The 19,523-nt window shown below is 47.8% G+C and overlaps 1 protein-coding gene across 1 annotated transcript in view; it reads right to left on the bottom strand.

Annotated features, from left to right (window-relative positions):
• Positions 1-1,276: 1,276 nt before the first annotated feature.
• The window catches only part of LOC147703163 (integrin alpha-X-like), a 278,416-nt gene continuing 260,169 nt past the window's right edge, over positions 1,277-19,523 (bottom strand). The window contains exons 28-30 of the mRNA XM_086931704.1: positions 10,453-10,551; positions 10,067-10,177; positions 1,277-2,113 (exon numbers count right to left, since the gene is read on the bottom strand). Coding sequence (XP_086787830.1) covers positions 1,748-2,113; positions 10,067-10,177; positions 10,453-10,551 — 576 coding nt within the window. The 3' untranslated portion in view covers positions 1,277-1,747. The remainder of the gene's footprint in view (positions 2,114-10,066; positions 10,178-10,452; positions 10,552-19,523) is intronic.

Genomic DNA, 19,523 nt, shown 5'->3' with positions numbered 1-19,523 from the left:
CTTCAGGCATTGGTTACATTAAGTGAATAGCCTCTTTTTGGACAAGTTTTGCATAGACTGTACACTTTTATTGATAGATACCTTTTATTACTTTGAGGTGTATTTTGCATGGTAGTTTCACTGTCTTCAAACAGTATTGTACACAGTAAACTCAATCCATACAGTAAACACTGTTTACAGTACCCACTTTTCTACTTATAGCCACTTCATTTCTCAATGTAGGTTCAGTGACTGTGAAGGGTTTTTTACAGATAAAGACTGTCCATAGTAGGGCATTAGTTATGTAATAGGGCATGAGTATTTGAGGAACTTGGTTTTCCCAGTTGGATGCAGATTGAACATTGTGCAGTACAGGCTACACTTTTATATGTGGTTCATAGTCATCATAAAATCAACTACCCATAAAATGTATGGTATAGGGTCAATGATGCACATAACACAAGCTTGCTTCACCTATAGGGATTGTATGTATGATATCAGTTATGATGCTTCTTATTATTCTGAGCTATGTTGCACTTACTTTCGTAGCTCTAATGCCATATCCATTTATAGGTGTGTGCAAAAGAAGCTTGGATGATGCCATAAGTGATGTCATCAACAATGCGATTTGAAATATCATCCCTGATCTCATAAATGATGTCATAGAACATGTCATGAGTGATCTAATATGTGAGGTCATAACCAGTGCATAGCAGGGGCACAAGTTATAGTTAGCTCTGCTAAGTGACAATAAAGTCACTTCAACCTTTGGTTTTTTTCAGTGACTTTATATATATATATATATATATATATATATATATTATAGTCTTTTTATACGTTTTTGTCTCTACTGAATGCGTCTGAGGTCTCTTCAGTGATTGTATTTCCCTCTTTTGACTAATTGTGAAACAAGGGTGCCTGTATCTCTTCACTGGCTCTATCTGCATGTCTGCAGCAATATGTTTGTTTCTCTACAATGATTTTCTCTAAAACTTTACAGTGTGTGTGTGTGTGTGTGTGTATCTCGACAGGGTTAGCGTCTGTATCGCTGCAGTGGTTGTTTATGTATCTAAGCAGTGCTATTGGAACCTGCACTGAATATTTCTATATCTTAGCAGTAAGTGTATCCCCACAGCGAGTGTGTATGTACCTGTACAATAGCCATGCCACCAAACTGAGCCCCTGCAAGCAGGTGTTGTTGAGTAATGTATTGAAATGGCATTTTACTGGTACAGCAGACCTGCCCTCTTAAATAACTGATGTGAGGGAGTCAAGGTAAACCAGATAGCAGGACAGATTAGTAAACACTGACTGATCTTTATATGCTTTTCCCAGACTAATGCTCTACCTAGAGTGATATTTTAAAAATGAACACCGTTGTTCTACGTATCTTTGTTACAAATACATTTTATACACAATAATAAAGAAAATGCAAACATTAGCAACTTTAACATTAATATATATATATATTCCTTTTGCTGATTTTAAACTAATTGTCAGGACCTCTTTTAGGCACTGAGGTACTTTGTCCACTCATTTTGGCCCGCGTGACATTCATTCTCTTCCCCCAAACCATAATTTCCCACAGACAAGACATTGTAGCCAGCCTTAAACATCACACTTCTATTGGGTCCTTTCCTCATATGTGAGGGTGTTTCATGCAGATGCAACTCCCTGTCGTTGCATTTGCATCCCAAGTGAAGCAAATGACGGCTCCTTTTGAGTCCCCATGATCTCTTCCCTCCATTTAACTTGATCCTGCTTGCTCTCAGGTGTGTGCTGAGGAACCAGAGGTTACATTTGTGTCCTGTTCACTGCTCTGCGGGTGGATGTCAGCTTCCTGGTGGCCAAGAGGCTCAGATGTCAACTCTTGCATCTGTTTGCCATCCGCCACAGGGTTACTGGCTTCATCATGACCAGAAGTATCCAATCCTTCGTCTGTGGCCGGCTGACCACGGTCCTCGTGCCCTTCAGTTGTGTCCGGGAGAGGTGGCTCCGTTGTCATGTTGTGGGCCTGCCCGTCAGCCTTCCCCGGAGCTCCAGTCTCTTCGCTTGAAGGGGGAACATTGTCAAGGTCTACTTGACCAGCACCTTCATCGCCCCCCCGCTTAGATGTCCGCTTGAAGAAGCCAACCTTGTAACACAAAAAAAGGATGTTATTGGCGTGTGTAGAGTCAGCTGGAACCTTCCATGTTCATGATCTAATATGAAGTACACATCACTGTTCAGTAGCCTATATGACCTCCAACTGGGAGCAGATAGCAGTAGAACTTTTGGTATCACACCATCTCTGCTTCTAAGCACTCCTATACCACTGCTCTAAGGCATCACTAGACTTAGCTCTACCTAGGCCTAACTACATACTATATGGGAGTATTCATATGCAGTACTTCAGTGAACATTCACTGATAAAAGAACAGGTCTGATACAAACGTCCTACTGTGTGTCGCCCATGAATCACAAGATTAGAGGATGGAGTAGCATCAAGGAGGATTTTGTGCTGTAAGGAAAACTGGCCATTTATACTCTTAAGGAGCTCGAATATAAACATAGCCATTCTAGGGCTGAGCATGTTCAGGCATCATCTGGTCTTTGGATTACGAGCAAGGGCAAAGCAACCTAACTCTGCACTTGCCTAAAAGATAAACTGCCCATCCTGGGTATGTGGATTTAGCTACCCTCTCTGCAACTTTGTTCCTGAACAGGGCATCTGAGCGATAGCTGAGCTCTGATGCATTTGTTGCAGAATTACGGGTTTTCCATATTAGCGAACCAATGTGAAATCTGCTACACAATCATCAGTTAAGAAAATATAGCGGAACAGGCCCGAATCCAGGAATTTTTATTTGGGTGAGCCAAGGGTGCATTTGGGTGGGCTTCTGCAGGCTCGATTTGTTGCATATATGTCTGGGCAGGCCTGCTTCAGGGCCCTCCTTTATCTCTTATTAATCTTACAAAGCCCAATAAATCGCACTCTTTTGCAAATCTCTTTCTAAATATTATTACTCTCAAAAAGTTTTTTTTCCATGTACTGTTCCTTTGATGGGAAGAGGAGGTTTCTGAGGTGGGAGTATCAGGCAAGTGACACTTCACGGGCTCTCTCTGTGCAAGCCTTCAAGGAGAATCCCTCTTCATTACTACCTCCACCTGACCCCTGACTCTGCAACGCACTCCCATACAGGCTTGATTATCCACTACTCCTCTCCAGTGCACTGTATCGCACAGCTGACCTTGGGCCCCAGCCCCATATCAGGCACCATCGGGCTCCACGTTCATTTTTCCCAGTAAAAACATTAGTAATATCACCTTCATGTTCCACAGAAGCCCTTATGACCCGACTGCTAATTAAATAAACAAAAACAGAAAGGCCATATCAGGGCCGGCTTTAGCGCTGGTGCAAAAGTCCTTTATGGCACCACACCACTGACCTCCGTAAATAACCACCTTCCAACAGTGCCCCTCATCCCTCCATGGCCCCCCTATTGACCTCCTCCTCTGATTCCCTCACTGCCACCCTCTAGCAGTGCCCCTCATCTCTCTGTAGCCCCTCCCCCTCATGATCTCAGACTCCCTCACTACCACCCTCCACCAGTGCCCCTCATCTCTCTGTAGCCCCTCCCCCTCATGAACTCCTCCTCAGACTCCCTCAAAACCACCCTCCACCAGTGCCCCTCATCTCTCTGTAGCCCCTTCCCCTCATGACCTCCTCCTCAGACTCCATCACTACCACCCTCCACCAGTGCCCCTCATGACCTCCTCCTCAGACTCCCTCACTACCACCCTCCACCAGTGCCCCCATCTCTCCGTAGCCCCTACCCCTCATGACCTCCTCCTCAGACTCCATCACTACCACCCTCCACCAGTGCCCCTCATCTCTCTGTAGCCCCGCCCCCTCATGACCTCCTCCTCAGACTCCCTCACTACCACCCTCCACCAGTGCCCCTCATCTCTCCGTAGCCCTTCCCCCTCATGACCTCCTCCTCAGACTCCCTCACTACCACCCTCCACCAGTGCCCCTCATCTCTCTGTAGCCCTCCCCCTCATGATCCCCTCCTCAGACTCCCTCACTACCACCCTCCACCAGTGCTCCTCATCTCTCGGTAGCCAGCCAAGGCCCGTGGAGGGAGTTCCGGTGGGGCAGAAAGGTAGGGAGTGCTAAAAACCGGAATATGGATAATTGCGGGTAAGTAAACAATTTATTTAATAAAACGAATTTCGTAGCGCGCACTGCATCGCATTTGATGCAGTGCGTGCTACCTGATACCTTTAAGTTGACTTTGCGCAATATAAAACTCCCCCCCAAAAAAAATCTACCAGGAAGGGTTCATGGTTAAGATACCATTTTGTTGGTTTGAGGTGACTGCCGGGGGATTATGAAGCTGGCTAAAACTGCATAATAATCAAATATCTGATGCTATGGCAAGTTCCTGATCACCCTCTCAGCTTGGGCATCCTTTGAAACTTCCATGAACAAGATTGCAGACACTTTCTTAGTAGATGACAAGTACATGAAAAACTCTGAAAAAGAATCCCATAGTTCATTGTCTGTGGACAATTAGTGTCGACTGCACAAGTCCTATTAAGGTAATCCATGAGTAGCTACAAAAACTGTTCCTGTTACAGACTAGCCAGGAGTTTTCAATCAGCCACCTTCACTTGATGTGCCAATAAGCCTTCAAACAGCAGAAACATGGGGGCATATTAGCAAGAACCTCGTTAAAATTATCACAGTTTTAGCGGCAGGAAACTGCTGCTAAAACGGCGTTACTGGGCTTGCTAATATGTGTTACAGAATTCCAATAGAAGCCCTGGTTGGATGTGCAGGACATCTAACCTGGGCTTCTATTGGAATTCTATAACGCATATTAGCAAGCCCATTATCGCCGTTTTAGCTGCAGTTTCCTGCCGCTAAAACTGCGATAATTTTATTGAGGTTCTTGCTAATATGCCCCATGGTGCAGATCACAGTGGTCCAGGACTGCCGACTTTGGTATATTCTGAGCTAAAGAAACTACCTCTGCTTCAAGTTTTTGTTGGGTGTTCTGGGGTGCTGTGGAATGAGGAATCTTGGGGTGAGAACCAAAAGGGAGGGTCCTAGTATCGGCAGTTCCTGCCTTCTGGGGAAGGGCAGTGGTTGTTTGATTAAAACACCCAAAACCTTACTCGGCTCTTTCCATTTAGGTTTCTAAACGTGGAGCTATTCAGACTGATCTTCCCCTAGGAGCTTCTTTTCCAAGGGCAGTGAGTGAGGAGAACTTAATATGGGTGTAGCTGCTGCATCCACACCACTCTTGAGATATTCTCCCTAATAAATAAAAAAATATATGGTTCTTTGGCAGACTGCCCCCATCACTCAGCTTTATGTGCCACTGTTGGGATCAGGTCCATAGCCAACACAGCTCATGAACGAGTCACTGTCCAGCCGTCCTATAAGAACGAGGCACTCACAAATACGTCACCAGGTCAGAAGTCACTGACTACATGCGGATTCCATCCCCTGCTCTTTACTGTGGCCCTCAGTGCAGCACGGACCTCGACAAACATGTGCAGTTGCTGCGGTTTTTGTTCACTCTCGATGACCAGACAAGTCAACGCCGTTTCATCATCTTGCTTCAACATTCTTCACATGCTCAAAAAAACATTTCGCTGGATCCCCACCGAAACTAGAAAAACAGTCACCCACGCACTGGTCACGAGCCGCCTGGACTACGGAAACACCCTATACGCCGGTACCACCGCAAAACTCCAGAAAAAACTCCAACACATCCAGAACGCTTCAGCCAGGCTCATACTAGACATCCCGCGTAAAGAACACATCTCTGGTCACCTGAAAAACCTCCACTGGCTCCCCGTAAATAAGAGGAGTACTTTCCGCCTCCTAACCCACGCACACAAAGCACTTTACGAACTTGGACCCGAATGCCTCAACACACGACTGTCCTTCTACACCCCCTCCCGTCAGCTACGATCCTCCAACCAAGCCCTTGCCACTGTACCTCGCATCAACAAAACCACCATGGGAGGCAGATCCTTCTCCTACCTCGCAGCTAAAACCTGGAACTCACTTCCCACTCACCTTCGCCTTACTCAGAACCACCTAGCTTTCAGAAAGCAACTTAAAACGTGGATATTCGACAAGTAATTCCCCACCCTTCCTCAAGCGCCTTGAGACCCTATGGGTATGTAGCGCGCTATATAAATCTCTTGACTTGACTTGACTTGACTTTAGTGTTTGGCTTCCGTCACAACTATAATGACCAGAGCTGCACGTGCTCTCACAATAAATGCATAGTCGACGAACAACACTCAGAAATAACACATTCCTGCTGCAGCTTTATACAATTAAATGTACTGCGTGCAGCATTGTTCAGATTCAAGCAATTAACGCCAAAGCTGTAAAATCTTATGGCTCCCAGTAGCCCTAAGCCTAAATTGAAATGTGACATAGAAGCACTCCAAAAAACAGAGCATAAAGCCACAACATGCTTTTCTCTCTGTTATTATTAATGACACATACTGAGCACTCCACAAAACATCCAAGCCCTACAGCTCACTGTTCAAGATCACCTGGAATTCGGATAGGAGGTAAACACCGGGCTCTTGCCATAACAATGACTCTCTCACTCATCCCGGCAGGAGGATTATACAACTACGGCAGTCTGACTGTCGATGCGTCAGAAGTGCTGACTAAGCCATAAAAGTGAAACTGTCGAATCCAGCAGCAAGGAACCAATGCAAGAGCACTGCAAATTTCAGCATGCTTCTTGGTAAAGAAGGCAGACTCGCAGCTTATCAGGCTTGGGGGGAGTATTATCAGAGGCAGAGTTTTGGCGCGCCTGCGTACGATGTAAAGCATCGCACGCATGCGAGAGTCTGGACTGGTCAGGCAAAAAAGAGTGCGAATTCACTGAGCCAATCAGAGGCGAAGACAAGCATTTGCAAATGCTATAGGACTCGTATTTACGCAAGACCTATTGCATTATAAACAAAAGTGCGGGCATTGAAGAAGGCATGAACGGGAGTGGGTGGATGGTGGTGGTGGGAAGAGAACTTACGGACTGCGGGAGGGAACGGGGGGAGGCAGGGGAACAAAAGAATTTTTAAAAGTAAAGGGGCCGATAGCTATGGAAGAAGAAAAATGACGACATGACCATCAGAAGGTGGGATTAAGTTGCCGAAAACCAATCAGATTGCAGCATTTAAATTTTCGGCCAATCAAAAAGATAGGCAAAAAGTGGGCAGAGCTTCCCCCACTATACTGTATACAGCATCTCTTGACGAGACAGCGCATGCGCTGCCTAGGCAAGACCTAAAAAGTGACGGTTAAAAGAAACACCTTACCTGCTAGAAAAACGATTGTGGTCTGCTGAGTACAATTCTCCTTGTTTTACACAAACTATTTTACTCTTCGAGATAGTGGGTGCAGTATTTAAAAAATCAAGTGGAGTCCTTCCACACAATAAAAATTCATTATTGGAAAATACTATTTCTGCTGGATGTCTAACGTTTTGTTTATTAAGAAACCTTCGTATTTTACATTTTGGATCAATATCTTTGTTTGTTAAAATGTTAGACAAGATAGATTACAATGTACGGTGATGTGCTGCATAATTTATAATACATTTCTTAGTGTCATACAAGTTCCCTTTTGCACATCACATTATTCAGTGGGCCTTTACACATAGCTTAGCCTATGTTGCATCCTAATTCTAGTAACTCTAGTTTTGGTAGGACTGGAATCTCAGTGGAACATTACATATATATTAAAGCCTTTACGGCCAAAAAGTCAACTTCAATATAGTCCGTCAACAGTTGTTTGGCTTTGGGGAGCTAGTGGACTAAGCCTCATGTATGTAGAATGCCTGGCAAGTTCCCTGGCCTAGACACCATGTAGCAAATCTTATGCAACCAGAGCTTCACGATGAGGGCTCATTTACGGAGCAGAGGTTACCGTTAAGGCCCAATTATGGTCGGCCCAGAAAAAGGTGCAATATATTCCGACACCACAGGGATTGGAATTCATCAGGTGTGACAAATAACACCCTATTACAATATTGCCCTCAAACTGGCAAATAACAAGTGGATTTGTGGGCTTGCTGCATCAAATTACACATATCTAGTTATTTACCAGGCAGTTTTCCCAAATTAATGTAGGTAGGTTTTTCCCAGCTGAACTTTCCTGTAGAAAATTGCAGGGAGAGTGGGGCTTATTACACAACTTGTTTCTGCGGTATGTATAGTAACCAGATTTACTGCATATTTTGCACTTAATCAGATTAGGCATAATAGGGTGAATTTCTTGGGCTCTCTTTTTTCCCCTATAACCTCCCCACAAAACCTTTTTTCACTTGACTTTGCAATTTATGCTGTAACCCTTTCTTTTCCAGAATACATTTATGGGTATCTAACCTGCAGCAATACTTTAAGTGGTAGGTAGTTTTTCCACATATACCACAGTGTGTAGGTAGTTTCACATTATACTTATGGTCCTGATGAATTGCCATAGACCCTGTGGGGCTGTTAAGACAAGAAACATGTCGACCTATTGGAGTAGAGTGCCACTTTGTTCTGATCCATTACGTCAGACAAAACCGCCTCTCCTTTTTCTTTTAATCAGGTAGGAGCCAGAGTAAAATAAATTATATTGGTTACCTAACCTGTTTTAACTTTCACTCTTCACATACACCTACACTTTCTAGGCCCCTCACTCACACCTCACTAATTGGCAAGGAACAAAAGATCTCCGCCAAAGAGCCCCTCAGTGGGAACCCGTTGGGTATTGCAGAGCCAACCCAACAAGGAGCAGGCCCAATGATGAAGCATGACACCTAGCTGGCTGGGTGTGTGAGGGCCCTAGTTCCGAAAGAGGGAATTCCCCTCAGGACCCACATTATTGGTTGGAGGTGATGGGTATACCTGTCCTTTTGGTATGCATTCTCATATATCTCTCTCTTTCTTTTCCTATCATGGTAACCCTTGAGGAACAGCATACTCCTTTTTTGTGAATTGTAACCATATTTACTGCACATTTTTCAATTAATCAGATTAAGCATAATAGGGTGAATTTCTTGGGCTCTCTTTTTTTCACCTATAACCTGCCCACAAAACCTTTTTTCACTTGACTTAAGTTCCAGTCTAGGCATGGACACTTTTCGGTACACAGAAAAACCAGTTCACAAAGATACCCTGGCTTTTATTACTACTCCTGAGTGCACTGCTTCGAGGAGCAACTCAATGGTAAGCCTGGGCGTAGTTCGCGGAGTTTAGCTAACACGGAACTCTGCGAGGTGCAAAAAAACTCCACTGCGCTACACGGAGCTCCATGAGCAGTGGTGTGTGTTAGATAAATGCTGTTCGCAGTGATTTTCAGTGCCAGGTGCTTGTCCACACTGTGCAATAATCACAAACTGTACCATGCACAGCGCAAGCGGGCGCTGCTTCCTTTCAGCCACTCGAGTAGATTTTTACTTGAGCGGCAGCTTTTTCAAAGCGAACGGATGGTTTCTCAACACGTGCGGACGTGAGCATACGCGACCACTCGCAATGAGAAATCTGACCGCCAGCGGAGGTTGATTTTCCACGCTTGCGCTCGGCAACTTGATGTTGACGATCGCGAACGAGGAAAAATCGCAGCGGAAGGTGGATTTTCCTCGCTTGCGCTCGCCAACTTGATGTTGACAAATACGAGCAAGGAAAAAAACTCCGCTCCGCAACGCGGAGCTGAGTTTTTCGGAACTCTGCGAGCTTCACGGAGTGCAGAAAACTCCGCAAACTCCAGGAGCGGAGCGGAGTTCACCACCCAGACTTACTCACAAGCACTTTCACGACAAGGCAACTTATTATATCACTAGCTTCCACTTCCTCAGTGCTTCTGAAAATGAAGTGTGCATTGTAAGGAGCACAGGAAGTCTGGAAAGGGGAGTCCAGAGTACTAAGCAAAAACAAAAAATTAGAAAAGAGGTTGACAGAGAGAAAAAGAGAGCTAGTGAAAGAGCGAGGTGTGGAGAGACAGGGAGCAACAGAAGGAGAGATAATGAGGGTAAAAAAGAGTAATCCTGGTCAGATAGAGGTTGATGAGTGGTTGTACCCGGTATAGGATCGCCACCAGCAGCGCCAACAGAACCAGTCCAGCGATGGAGCTGCCTAGCACAATTGGCAGGAGGTTGACTGTAGAGATCACTTCCACCTCAGTCGTGACCTGTGCAGGACAGAAAGAGGAAGACAGGAATGTTACTGATCAGGAGCAGGTTCCTCACTCGTTTGGCAAGAGTTGAGATCTGGGTCTGTTTCCCTCCATTTGAAGAGATCAGTGCTAGGCACTAAAGAAGGACTGATATGCAGAGAGGTGGGGAATGATCTACGCAGTTTCTCTTTGTTTTGCCTATTTTTGCATTTCTTGTGATTTGCCTAGTACACCAGTGACTTTAAATTACACAAATTCTTCCTTTAGCTGGGCTTTGACAGATAGGTTACCTGTGCATGATGGAAGCTCTCCTCCGGGCTCTGATAGAATTTCGTCCTGTCGATGGTGATCAAAGCTTCACTCTGGACCCACCGCTTTTGGACACTCAGCTAGGGAGCAAGCAAAGAGTGTTAGCAAAATCTTTACCGCCAATGTATCTCTACCGCCGCTCTCTCATCCTGTTCTCCAACACCACAATGACCATCCCTCACCAACACCAACCTGCATCCGCGACCACCACAACAATATAACGCCAAAAATTGCCACCACATCGCTCTACCTAACACCAACCTATTCCCAACACATCACAGCAGCAACCAGCCATGTCGGTATTGGGAGTACCTGCCGAGCGGTGACGTGGGGAGGGGGAGGGGCAGGATGGGGGGTAGTAAACTATGGATTACGGAGGTTTACAGGTAAGTAAAAATATAATTTAATAAAACGAATTTTGTTGCACGCACTGCATCGCATTTTGGGATGCAGTGCGCGCAACGAAATTCGTTTTATTAATTTATATGTTTACTTACCTGTAAACCTCTATGATCCATAGTTTACTACCCCCCACCCTGCCCCTCACCCTCCCCACGTGACGTCACCGCCCGGCAGGTACTCCTACTACCGACCGTGGCTGGCAGCAACACAGCCCCAAACAGCACCTCAAGAAGCAAGCTCTGCAAATATCAGACTTCGTTTTTCTAGTAGCCTTTTCATAGTGAATACCACAGAGGTAGACAGGATACACGGATATAATCAAACATGCACGCATAAATGCAGACAGATGAAGACCAGTGCAGACAGCTATGCACACACTCCAAATTAGGTACAAGTGCACAAGCACACAAACAACAGACACACAGGCATTCACACACACAGAAAATCTATGTACAAGCACCTATACATACAGGCAACAGACAAGGGTAATTTTACTAGAACCCAAAAATAACAAGCATTGGAAATGCAATAGGGCTCGCATTAGGAAAGTTTGAGCTATTGGTCTTATAAATGAATTTTATTTATGTGTTTTTTTTTTAAATAGCTAAATAAATAGCTTTGTCATTTACAATGCGAATAGTTATAACTTTCACAAATGTGACACCTATAGCATTTGTAATGCAACAAGTTTTGTATTTACGTGACTTAGATCTATTGATATTACAAATAACAATGGCTTTTAATTTTTTTAAATAATTAATACTTAAATCATTTATTTAATTTGTAATGGCAATAGCATAAACTTTTGTAAATAACTTTTGTGAAGATTATGTTCAGTGTTTTTTATTGTGACGAAAATCCAAGAACAGAAGTGAAATATTAACATCTTTTTGTGATTTGTAATAAAGCGTGAAAGCTTGAAAACAGCTTGAAACATTGAAAGAACATATTTGAACCAGTGATGCTGTGGTTGCGCTGAGTGATGCTGTGGTTGCGCTGAGTGATGCTGTGGTTGCGCTGAGTGATGCTGTGGTAGTGCTGAGTGATGCTGTGGTTGCGCTGAGTGGTGTGTGCATCGGTGGAGCTTAGTGGGTGCATTGGTTTGAGCTGTTTGGTGGGTGCATTGGTGGAGCTTAGTTGGAGCATAGGTGGAGCTGTGTGGTGGGTGCATCGGTGGAGCTGTGTGGTGGGTGCCTCGGCGGAGCTGTGTGGTGGGTGCCTCGGCGGAGCTGTGTGGTGGGTGCATCAGCGGAGCTGTGTGGTGGGTGCATCAGCGGAGCTGTGTGGTGGGTGCATCGGCGGAGCTGTGTGGTGGGTGCTTCGGTGGAGCTGTGTGGTGGGTGCATCTGTGGAGCTGTGTGGTGGGTGCATCTGTGGAACTGTGTGGTGGGTGCATCTGTGGAGCTGTGTGGTGGGTGCCTCGGTGGAGCTGTGTGCTGGGTGCATCGGTGGAGCTTTGTGGTGGGTGCCTTGGTGGAGCTGTATGGTGGGTGCCTCGGTGGAGCTGTGTGGTGGGTGCATCGGTGGAGCTGTGTGGTGGGTGCATAGGTGGAGCTGTGTCGGTGGAGCTGTGTGGTGGGTGCATCGGTGGAGCTGGGTGGTGGGTGCATCGGTGGAGCTGTGTCGGTGGAGCTGTGTGGTGGGTGCATCGGTGGAGCTGTGTGGTGGGTGCATCGGTGGAGCTGTGTGGTGGGTCCTCGGTGGAGCTGTGTAAGTGGAGATGTGTGGTGGGTGCATCAGTGGAGCTGTGTGGTGGGTGCAGTGGTGGAGCTGTGTGGTGGGTGCATCGGTGGAGCTGTGTGGTGGGTGCCTCGGTGGAGCTCTGTGGTGGGTGCATCTGTGAAGCTTTGTGGTGGGTGCATCGGTGGACCTTAGTGGGTGCATTGGTGGAGATTAGTGGGAGCATCGGTGGAGCTGTGTGGTGGGTGCATCGGTGGAGCTCTGTGGTGGCTGCATCAGTGGAGCTGTGTGGTGGGTGCATCGGTGGAGCTGTGTCGGTGGAGCTGTGTGGTGGGTGCATCGGTGGAGCTGGGTGGTGGGTGCATCAGTGGAGCTGTGTAGGTGGAGCTGTGTGGTGGGTGCATCGGTGGAGCTGGGTGGTGGGTGCATCAGTGGAGCTGTGTGGTGGGTGCATCAGTGGAGCTGTGTGGTGGGTGCATCGGTGGAGCTTAGTGGGTGCATTGGTGGAGCTGTGTGGTGGGTGCATCGGTGGAGCTTAGTTGGTGCATCAGTGTAGCTGTGTGGTGGGTGCATCGGTGGAGCTGTGTGGTGGGTGCCTCGGCGGAGCTGTGTGGTGGGTGCATCGGTGGAGCTGTGTTGTTGGAGCTGTGTGGTGGGTGCATCGGTGGAGCTGGGTGGTGGGTGCATTGGTGGAGCTGTGTACGTGGAGCTGTGTGGTGGGTGCATTGGTGGAGCTGGGTGGTGGGTGCATCAATGGAGCTGTGTGGTGGGTGCATCGATGGAGCTGTGTGGTGGGTGCATCGGTGGAGCTTAGTGGGTGCATTGGTGGAGCTGTGTGGTGGGGGCATCGGTGGAGCTTAGTTGGTGCATCAGTGGAGCTGTGTGGTGCGTGCATCGGTGGAGCTGTGTGGTGGGTGCCTCGGCAGAGCTGTGTGGTGGGTGCCTTGGCGGAGCTGTGTGGTGGGTGCCTCGGCGGAGCTGTGTGGTGGGTGCATCGGCAGAGCTGTATGGTGGGTGCATCGGTGGAGCTGTGTGGTGGGTGCCTCGGCGGAGCTGTGTGGTGGGTGCCTCGGCGGAGCTGTGTGGTGGGTGCCTCGGTGGAGCTGTGTGGTGGGTGCTTTTGTGGAGCTGTGTGGTGGGTGCATCTGTGGAGCTGTGTGGTGGGTGCATCCGTGGAGCTGTGTGGTGGGTGCATCTGTGGAGCTGTGTGGTGGGTGCCTCGGTGGAGCTGTGTGGTGGGTGCATCGGTGGAGCTGTGTGGTGGGTGCATCAGTGGAGCTGTGTGGTGGGTGCATCGGTGGAGCTGTGTGGTGGGTGCATCGGTGGAGCTGTGTGGTGGGTGCATCAGTGGAGCTGTGTGGTGGGGGCATCTGTGGAGCTGTGTGGTGGGTGCATCTGTGGAGCTGTGTGGTGGGTGCATCGGTGGAGCTGTGTGGTGGGTGCATTGGTGGAGCTGTGTGGTGGGTGCATCGGTGGAGCTGTATGGTGGGTGCCTCGGTGGAGCTTTGTGGTGGGTGCATCGGTGGAGCTGTGTGGTGAGTGCTTCGGTGGAGCTGTGTGGTGGGTGCATCTGTGGAGCTGTGTGGTGGGTGCCTCTGTGGAGCTGTGTGGTGGGTGCATCTGGTGAGCTGTGTGGTGGGTGCCTCGGTGGAGCTGTGTGGTGTGTGCATAGGTGGAGCTGTGTGGTGGGTGTATCGGTGGAGATGTGTGGTGGGTGCCTCGGTGGAGCTGTGTGGTGGGTGCCTCTGTGGAGCTGTGTCTTGGGTGCATCAGTGGAGCTGTGTGGTGGGGTCATCTGTGGAGCTCTGTGGTGGGTGCATCGGTGGAGCTGTGTCGGTTGAGCTGTGTGGTGGTTGCATCAGTGGAGCTGTGTGGTGGGTGCATCGGTGGAGCTGTGTCGGTGGAGCTGTGTGGTGGGTGCATCAGTGGAGCTGTGTGCTGGGTGCATCGGTGGAGCTGTGTGGTGGGTGCATCAGTCGAGCTGGGTGGTGGGTGCATCAGTGGAGCTGTGTGGTGGGTGCATCGGTGGAGCTGGGTGGTGGGTGCATCTGTGGATGTAGCGATTACCATGGGAGACAGGGTCTGGAAGGGGCGGAAAGCGGTAATCAGGAGATGTGGTTACCGCATCTTGCCACTAGAGGGAGCCTGGCGATTGCGGGACTACATTCCCCAGAGACCCATCAGACACGGAAACGGAAGCATTGTATGTACAAAAGCCTTCTGAGATAATGGCTCGGGGCTTGTCAATCAGGACCTTGCGAAGGGTTTGAACGGAGCCTAGCCTGTTTAGCCGGAGCGGAGATCCAGGTACTTTGAGCGTCATTGAGCAGATCAGATTCTGCTTTCCAGCGTTTTCTCGAGCCAGTTACTTTTGTGTTCGTGATACATTTAGCGAGTCCCCGCATTTGTAAGACGGGTGGCCTCGCTCTAGCGAGTGGCGTTTGTGAGACCCGCGCAGGATCGCGTTGACGTCTCCGTCACTATACTCTTTCTGGGGATTAACTTTGGTGCATCCAGGCGTACCGGTACCGGTGCGCGCTAAACGAAGAAACCCTTGCTGATTTTGTTTTTCTTATTTTGCACCTTCCTTGCTGATTTTGTCTTCATCTGAAAACCTTGACCACTTGTTGCCAGGCTGCTCCTGAAAAGGCTTGGTTATACCCGATGAAGTACTGTTTCTTTTATTAACTTCCTGAGGGCTTTCACAGTGTTCCAGTTCCACTCAACCGTTAGTATCTATCTTTTAGAGATTAATAGTTACTGTGATTCCTGTGCAGTATGGGATTTCTAATTGTTGGTTCTTGTTCTTTCCTTACCTGCAGATCACCCCTGAGGGTCATTGAATTGGTGTGAGAGTGGGTGGACGGTGTCCCGACATTTTTAAGAAGCCCTTCGGAATCTCAAGTTTTGTTTTAATCCCCTTTTTCCCCGGGAGGCATTTATGCATAGTTGTGTTACCCCTACACTGTGTATTGTGCGTTCTGGAGAGGAGGGGGTCTAGTCTTCCATCCATCGTTCCTGCTGACATCTTTCAGAGGTTAGTGGTAATACCATTGACGGCGTGACAGATTGACATGCCCACGAAATTCGTCAGCCTGAGCGATGGATACTAATACGGTGTTGGCTACCTTGTTGGAGAGTGTCACTGCACTCCAACAGGAGGTACATGCCTCACGACAAGAGAATGCGGACCTCCGAACAGAAGTGAGTTCGCTAAGACGGGAGGTGGCAGGCATATCTCGGAAAGGGAGGAGTTATATTAGGGAAGCAACACTTCCCCCCCCTAATCAAAATCAGGATGGGGCGGCCATGGGAGGTGGGTTCTTTACTTCTCAACCCTCTACTCCCTCTCCTTTCAGTCCTGGTCCCACAGTCCATGTCATCCAAAACCCAGGTATACCATTAGCACTTCCTGAGCGATTCTATGGGGACACTAACAAATTCGAAACATTTCTGAACCAGTGCAGGCTCCATTTCCTCTGTAAACCAACCATTTTTGTGGATGATGCTTCCAAGACGTCGTTCATGATGTCATACATGGGGGGAAATGCCGCCAGTTGGACAATTCCGTTAATGGAAAGGAATGACCCAGTACTACACAACTTCCAGGACTTTTGTAGCGAAATGAGAAAGTTGTTTGATAGAAAAACTCACATGCTGTCTCTAGATCGTGAACTGATGACACTTCGTCAAGGATCACAGGATCTGTTGACATACATCACCACGTTTAATCGGCTGATAGTGGAAACCGACTGGCCTCCTGAAAAACGCACCTCTTTGTTTTATCAGGGATTACGTGGGGAGTTAAAGGACGTGCTCTCCCAAGTGGTACAATTGCCCAAGACCTGTGACGAATTGATAGATCTTGCGGTACAACTTGACCACAGAGTGCAAGACAGAAAAGGGGACAAAAATAGAGGAGAAGAACGTTCGTATTTTCCGAAGACTCGCCCTCCACCAGAGGAATATACCAAGCCTGGGATGGGAGTAGAACCCATGCAAATCGGAGGAGTGAGGGGTCCATTGACTCCTGAAGAGAGAGAGAAAAGACGCCTGCAAAAGCTGTGTCACTATTGTGGGAAAAGTGGCCATTTCATAAAGGAATGCCGGGCGAGAGGAAAAACATCCAATCCTAGTCCGAGTCCCCGAAATCAAGTAGCAGTAACACAGGAGTCGGAAAACTGAAGAGCCCAAGTACGGACGGGATCTCCGTCTTGGGTATGGCCAAAGAAGAAAGGATCCCTTTGTACCTTGCAAATACCATGCAGCCTTCTGTGGCTCATATGTGTATTACTGTGTCTTTGAGACTAACCGAAGATAATTCGTTTACAGTGTCTGCCCTGTTGGATTCGGGAGCCACAGGAAATTTTATCGATCAACAGTATGCCCGGAGGATGGGCATTCCAAAAGAGAAGAAAAAGATCCCTGAAATGGTGAAAGCCGTGGATGGCAAGGCCCTGACCTCTGGCCCAGTTTGTTTTCACACAGTATCCCTAGTGATGTATGTAGGTGAGAATTATCAGGAAACCATACATTTTGACATCATTGACGCTCCTCAGTTCCGCCTCATCCTCGGAATGCCCTGGTTGACATTACATGATCCCGTTGTGAAATGGGCTGCCCGTACGGTGTCTTTGACCTCTCAGTACTGTCAAGAACATTGCTGCCCTCCAGAGGCGTCAGATGACAACCGTGAATCACAGGCCGCTCTTCTTGCCCAAGGATGTATAGAAGGAATGTACTGCTGTGCTACCTCTCTTCCCTGTGAATACTCTTCCTACTTGGATGTCTTCGACAAAAAGAAAGCAACAACCCTACCACCACACAGACCTTATGATTGTCGAATTGATCTCATTCCCGGGGCAGATATACCCTGCAGCCGAGTGTATGCTCTGACTGAGCCTGAAACACGATACTTGAAGACATACTTGGAGGAACTCCTTGCTTCAGGGTTTATTCGCCATTCTACCTCCCCTGCTTCGTCTCCTCTCTTCTTCATAACGAAAAAAGACTGTGATGAACTTCGAACGTGTATAGACTATAGGTCTATAAACAAAGTGACCATAAAGAATAGATACCCGTTGCCCCTCATACCCGTACTTCTGGACCAGCTTCGAAGGGCTCAGGTGTTCACCAAACTGGATCTTCGTGGTGCTTATCACTTGGTACGGGTAAAGACCGGTGATGAATGGAAAACCGCCTTCCGTACGAAGTTCGGCTTATTTGAGTACCAAGTGATGCCATTTGGGCTATGCAACGCCCCTGCTGCATTCCAATACTTCATGGATGAAGTATTAAGAGGGCTGTTGGAAACAATCTGCATCGTATATATCGATGATATCCTGATATATTCTTGTAACATCGCAGAACATATCTGCCACGTGAAAACGGTGCTGGATCGTCTCCGTATCCATTCCCTGTTTGCCAAGCTAGACAAGTGTCTATTTCATGTTGAGGAGGTGGCCTTTTTGGGATACGTCATCAACGCCCAGGGGTTCCAAATGGACATGAGCAAGGTAGAAGCAATAACCCAGTGGCCAGCCCCTACACACGTTAAGTCTGTACAGAGTTTCCTGGGGTTTGCTAACTACTACAGACGGTTTATCAAGGATTTCTCTCGCATTCTTACTCCCATATCCAGATTACTGAGAAAGAATGTATCCTTTGAGTGGACTCTAGAAGCGGATCAAGCCTTTGAAACGTTGAAAAAACGATTCACTCACGCTCCTATTCTGCGGCATCCAGATCCCAATCTCCCGTTTGTGGTGGAAACGGACGCCTCACAGTATGCCTTGGGTGGGGTGTTGTCCCAGCGCCATCCTGAAACGGGACAGTTACATCCAGTGGCCTTTTACTCCTGCAAACTCACACCCTGTGAGGTGAGTTACTCTATCACCGATAAAGAACTGTTGGCTATTAAACGGGCATGTGAAGAATGGAGGCATTATCTGTTAGGGGCTCTACATACAGTCGAGATTTATACGGATCATCGAAATCTGTTGTTTCTGAAGACTGCACGAGCCCTAACTCCCAGACAGCTACGATGGTCTCTCTTTTTTTCGGACTATGATTTTATCATAAAGTATAGACCTGGACCCCAGAATGGCAAGGCTGATGCGCTATCTCGCAGGGTGGACCTCACGGAACCTCAGCAGAAGGATGATGTGGAGCCTCCTCCTATTATTTCTCCTGCGGCCTTTCCGGAATCAACGCTGGCTCTTGTGATATCAAGGGATTTCTTGGATGACGTCAAGGTAGCCGTGTCAGGAATCGACGGCGCTGCATGGATACAGGAAGAACCGGAACATAGAAGTTCCAAGGATGACCTACTGTACCATTATCATGCTCTATATGTGCCCTTGAAAATCCTCCAAGAACGGACCATGCTTTGGTGTCATGATTCTACGCTGGGAGGTCATCTGGGAGAGTATAAGACCATCGCTAATATGGAACGTTCCTTTTGGTGGCCCTCGCTGCGAAAAGATGCAAAAGACTATGTACAGAATTGTGCTGTTTGTGCTCAGAGTAAAGCCAGTCATTCCAAACCTGTGGGATTACTACGCCCCATCCCCATTCCACCTTCTCCTTGGCATACAGTATCAATGGATTTTATCGTGGAATTGCCCCCGTGTGAGACCTATACCACGATTCTGGTCGTAATAGATCATCTGACAAAAATGGGTCATTTCATTCCCCTGAAAAAACTGCCTACCTCCTCTGAACTGGCTTTGGTGTTTCTCCAGCATGTAGTGAGAGCTCATGGTATACCTAGAGTCCTAATCACAGATAGGGGTTCTCAGTTTACCTCTCGTTTCTGGAAGGCACTTTGCCAAGCATTGCATATGGAAGCTCGGTTATCGACCAGTTTCCATCCTCAAACAGATGGCAAAACGGAGCGGCTTAACCAGTCCCTGGAACAATACTTACGGTGCTTCACTCTGCAGAACACCGGTGACTGGTTTCCTCTGGT

The sequence above is a fragment of the Lissotriton vulgaris genome, chromosome 7 (genome assembly GCF_964263255.1).
Source record: "Lissotriton vulgaris chromosome 7, aLisVul1.2, whole genome shotgun sequence".
NCBI classification, from domain to species: Eukaryota; Metazoa; Chordata; class Amphibia; order Caudata; family Salamandridae; genus Lissotriton; species Lissotriton vulgaris.
This window is presented reverse-complemented; position numbering and strand designations above follow the sequence as displayed.